This window comes from Engraulis encrasicolus, chromosome 18, assembly GCF_034702125.1.
Source record: "Engraulis encrasicolus isolate BLACKSEA-1 chromosome 18, IST_EnEncr_1.0, whole genome shotgun sequence".
Taxonomy (NCBI): Eukaryota; Metazoa; Chordata; class Actinopteri; order Clupeiformes; family Engraulidae; genus Engraulis; species Engraulis encrasicolus.
This window is the reverse complement of record NC_085874.1, coordinates 42,414,600-42,419,290: the sequence shown is the minus strand read 5'-3', so window position 1 is coordinate 42,419,290 and position 4,691 is coordinate 42,414,600. Positions and strand designations below refer to the sequence as shown.

The following is a 4,691-nucleotide window of genomic DNA, read 5'->3' as shown; positions in this document are numbered from 1 at the left end:
TGAAGACCAAAAAAATATCTTTTAAGGGACACTGTGCAGGAAATGGTCAAAAAAGTTACTGCAACTATGCTGCTCATTAAAACTGTGTCGCCTATTGCCAAATTTGACCTTTTCATGATAGTTTACTAAGTAATAAACTAATATTTTCTAGTATGGCCCAAATACAGTCATTTTTGCAGCTAAAAATGGCTATTTCTGGAAATTCAAAATGGCGGACCATGGAGAAGATCCCCCTTTTCATGTAAGAAAAGTGCAATTTTTCCAGTCATAATGAATACTTAGAATTTCATGGTGGTGGTAAATATTCAAGAAAAAGGTAACATTAGTGAATGGGTGGCATGAATTCTGGAAATAACAACTAAAAATCTCACAGAGTCCCTTTAAAAAAACTGCCCCCAATCCTACCCCACAAATCCAGTCTAAACCTGTTATCCACTACCCATCAGTACCCGGACTGGTAATCTGGCTTATTGGGCATTTTCCCGGTGGGCCGACAGTCATCAGGGGCCGATGCTTTTTTTTTTTTTTACATTTGTTTATCTTCCACACACCGCGCTCTTCCATCTCGTTGGTGCATCTCTGAAGTAATCTAGGAAATGGATTGCACTCAATTTTTCTTCTTTCTTGTTGTTTTCTTTTTATTTTAACATTGCAGGGACTGACATGACAGACGTTTCGGCTGCACAGAGCCTTCTTCAGTGTCAGTGTTTTTACATTTGTTTGAAATTGTCCACTAGAGACCAACCACTCACAATTTAGAAGGGGCGGCCCATCAAGTGCATCCTTAATATACCCATTCCAGTAGACTGATCCCATCATAATTAGTAGGCCTATCAGGGTGTATCTTGTGTTGTTATTATACTGTACTTTCACTGTTATTATTTCTATTATTGTAGTGTCTACATTCTTTATTTATCTTATCTCTGTTACATGTTAAATGTTAAATGTTAAATGTTGAATATTAAATGTTCAATGTTCTTTTATACTGTATTTATTATTGTCCATTGTTACCAGTCCATCACCATTACCTGTCCTGTCTGCACTTACATCAGTCTGAAAAATGTCAGTTTGTATATGTCTTGTCCTGGCATGGTATAGAGAGAAAACGTAATTTCATTTTTCCTTGTATGTCTTGTGCATATGATGAAAGTGACAATAAAAGCTGACTTGACTTGACTTGATTTGACTTGACTTGTGTGGGAGCTTGGGGGTAAGTGCTGGTCTATGCTGAAAATACCCAGGTCGGTTTGTTGTCCCAGACCAGTTCTGCCCTAGCCTGATTATCATCGACTTTCAAATCTCTTCGAGACTTGGTCTGACCAAGAGCATAACAATTATCATTTCCCAAACAGCATTTCCCAAATGGCCTCCCTTGGTTTGCTAATTATTGTTTACTTCCCAACAAAGTGGGAGGAGTTCCCGTATTTGCGGGAACTCAGAAAGTACTTGTATTGACTCCTGACCTGACTAGTAGCAACGCTGATGCTGTTGCGTCACTAGGAGGGCACGGCCTGGCTAGTTCTTCCCCCCTCCCCAACTACATCACACCCATTATCACCCCTCGCCCCCCCACTTCAACTACTCCTACTTTAGGGGTGGGGGAGTTTGGGGGTAAGTGGGTGGTCTATGCTGAGAATGCCCAGGCCGGTTTGTTGTCCCAGTTCAGTTCTGCACGACCTGTGTACTTGTCTTACAATCAGATGACTGATTGTGCTGATTGGATCAAGTTCGTGGTGGGTCTTATTTGATTTTTAGTGTTTACCAATAAGAACACAGTCTATCTGCCCCATTAAGTAATGGAAAAAATTAGAGGTGCACCGAAAATTCAGCCACCGAAAAAATTCGTCCGAAAACGCAAAAAAAGACACATTCGGCTTTTGGCCGAAAGCCAATTGAGTGGCCGGATCGGAGGCCGAAAAATGGTGACGCAAAATGACTCAAGCAGTGCAGTTACTACGTGACGCGTAAAACAGAAACATAATAAATATTAAAATGAAAAATGTTGCCTCCTTGTATCTTTTTACGGACTGTTAGTTGTTTTGTTTATCTCGCCATGAACGTCATTGCTTGCAATAACAGAACCGCGGGAATATTGTGTTAATCGAACGTTCTGTAAGCTAGTGAATGAAGCTCATTTATTAAAAATGTCGGCCGTCTGGAAGTACTTTAAAGTCAAGGAGGGGGAGAATAAGTATGCAGTATGTGAAGAGTGCAAAAGTCAAGTGTCGAGAGGGGGGCTCACTGCCAAGACTTTCAGCACGTCGGGGCTCATCTACCATCTGAAGGCAAACCATCCGTCTAAATACGATGAGTTTCAGAGGGAGACCAAAACCAAAGCTAACTCGGCTACATCTACAGCAGCTAGCACAACCCCTTCAGTCAGTGATATGTTCGAGAGGAGCAGGAAATTCAATAAGGACAGTACAAAGGCAAAGGGAATTACCGACAAGATAATGGAGTACATGGCTTTGGATGATCAGCCTTTCAGTGTTGTGGAGTATGTGGGGTTTCGAAGACTACTTCAACATATCGAGCCCCGCTACACCTTACCCAGTCGCCGGTACTTCGCTGATGTTTGCCTGCCAGAGCTGTACAACAGCATCGCCGGTCGTGTGCACGAGCTATTGGCCAAAGACAGCGATCCACCGTACGTAAGCTTCACCACTGATATATGGAGCTCCGATGTCAGCCCAGCAAGCATGTTGAGCCTAACAGCGCAGTGGGTGGATGAAAACTTCCTGCTTCAGCGCGTAGTCCTCCAGTGTCAGGAGTTCAAAGGCTCCCATACCGCAGCTGCGATATCAGGTGCGTTTGACAGCATGTTTGAGCGCTGGGGCATAGACCGCACTAAAGTGCATGCAGTTGTGAGCGACAACGCTCGTAATATGGTGAAAGCCATGGATGACAGCGACCTGCGAGGCATCCGATGTGTGGCCCATACGTTGCAAATCGCTGTTAATGAAGGCGTGCTGAGCCAACGCAGTATTGTCGACATAGTGGCAACGGGGAGGAAGATCGTAGGCCACTTCAAGCACTCCCCCCTGGCATATTCTCGCCTCCAGACCATCCAGGAGCAATTTGGCATGCACCCGAAACGCTTCCAGCAAGACGTCAGTACTAGGTGGAACAGTACTTTCTACATGCTGCAAAGTCTGTTGGCTCAAAAGCGTACCCTGGCAACTTACATCGCCGATTACGACCTGCCGGCGACATTCACCCCTTACCAGTGGGTATTGATTGAGAATGTTCTCTCTCTCCTTGCGCCGTTTGAACAGCTGACGAGAGAAATCAGCTCAGCCAAATCATCCGCTGCTGATGTCATCCCCTCACTTGCAGCACTGACGCGTCTGCTGAGGAAAGACGTGGAAACAGACCACGGGGTCAAGACGATGAAGACCGCACTTTTGGAAGCACTAAACAGACGCTTTGACCAGACAGGCACGGATCCAATGTTCTGCATAGCAAGTGTGCTTGACCCTCGATACAAGGACCATTTCTTCGATGGTGACCAGAAGCGGAGGATGAGGGAAATGGTTCGTGAAGAATTGGACTCCCTGCCAGACGGTGAAGCGAGGATCAGAGAAGGGCCCACACCGAGACCGATCCGCACCGAGGCCGAGTCTGCCCCCTCACTCTCAGCAATGTTCGACGAGATCGTCCAAGAGAACGACCCAGATCCCAGGCAGACGAGTGCTACAGCTCAGCAGCTGGACTGTTACCTGTCAGAAGTCCTCATCCCCAGGAGTGATGACCCACTAACATATTGGAGGACCAATCGAGGGCGCTTTCCCGAGTTGGCACGGATGGCACGCAGGTAATTGATTAATATACTGTAACAATACAAACGTTTACAATTAAGAAAAAATGTACTCTGAATTGTTAATTATCTGTTGCCTAGTAGTCTGTAGCCTATTGCTTGACAACTGAACCTACAACATTGTTTCCATCCTAGGTACTTGGCTGCTCCATGCACAAGCACGGATAGCGAGAGGCTGTTTAGTGCTGCGTCGAATGTCCTTGACGAGAGGAGGAACCGACTGACATGCGGCAAAGCAGAGAAGTTGCTGTTCGTCAAAAAGAACCTGCCACTGTTCCTGAAGGACCTGGCTAACTAAACTCTACACCAAAGAGGACCCTGTGTGTGTGTGTGTGTGTGTGTGTGTGTGTGTGTGTGTGTGTGTGTGTGTGTGTGTCTGTTTAAGGCATTTTTTTGTGTTGGGAAATGTGTTTAAAATGTGTTGTGTTGAAAAATAATTTTACAGAGACTTAAACTTAATACAGGAAAAAAACAATTAATATTGTATATGAAACCATTTAAGAAAAAAAAAGATGGGGATAGAGAGATGAAAAAGGGTAGACAAAATGTGTTTAAAATGTGTTGTTTTGTAAGTATTGTTGTTGTTTAAAAATCATTTTGCAGACAGGGACTTTATACAGTTAATGAAAAAAAACTGTTATTGTACATGAAGCCATTTAAAAAAAAAAAAAAAGAAGAAGAAGAAGAAGACGGGGAGATGAAACGGGTAGAAAGGGTGATGTTTTTATGGTTTTTGTTAAAAATGAAAAGTATGAAATGAATGGGGAAAAAAACCCAGAATGTATTGAAGGGTATAAATGAAACTCGTATCAGTTATCCAACATTTGAAGCTTTCAAATAAACATTTTTTCTTTGAAAACCTTGTCTAAACATT

The 4,691-nt window shown here is 43.7% G+C and overlaps 1 protein-coding gene across 1 annotated transcript; it reads left to right on the top strand.

Annotated features, from left to right (window-relative positions):
* Positions 1-2,139: 2,139 nt before the first annotated feature.
* LOC134468632 (zinc finger BED domain-containing protein 4-like) lies at positions 2,140-4,484 on the top strand. Its single transcript, XM_063222526.1, has 2 exons — positions 2,140-3,814; positions 3,953-4,484. Exons 1-2 carry the CDS (start codon positions 2,145-2,147, stop codon positions 4,113-4,115), a joined length of 1,833 nt encoding a protein of 610 aa, XP_063078596.1. The 5' UTR covers positions 2,140-2,144; the 3' UTR covers positions 4,116-4,484.
* Positions 4,485-4,691: the final 207 nt, after the last annotated feature.

Excerpts from the sequence above, each read along its gene's own strand:
- LOC134468632 (XM_063222526.1), top strand. The coding sequence starts at position 2,145 with ATGTCGGCCGTCTGGAAGTACTTTAAAGTCAAGGAGGGGGAGAATAAG. Across the intron at positions 3,815-3,952 it reads TTGGCACGGATGGCACGCAG|GTACTTGGCTGCTCCATGCA; the intron begins GTAATTGATTAA and ends TTTCCATCCTAG.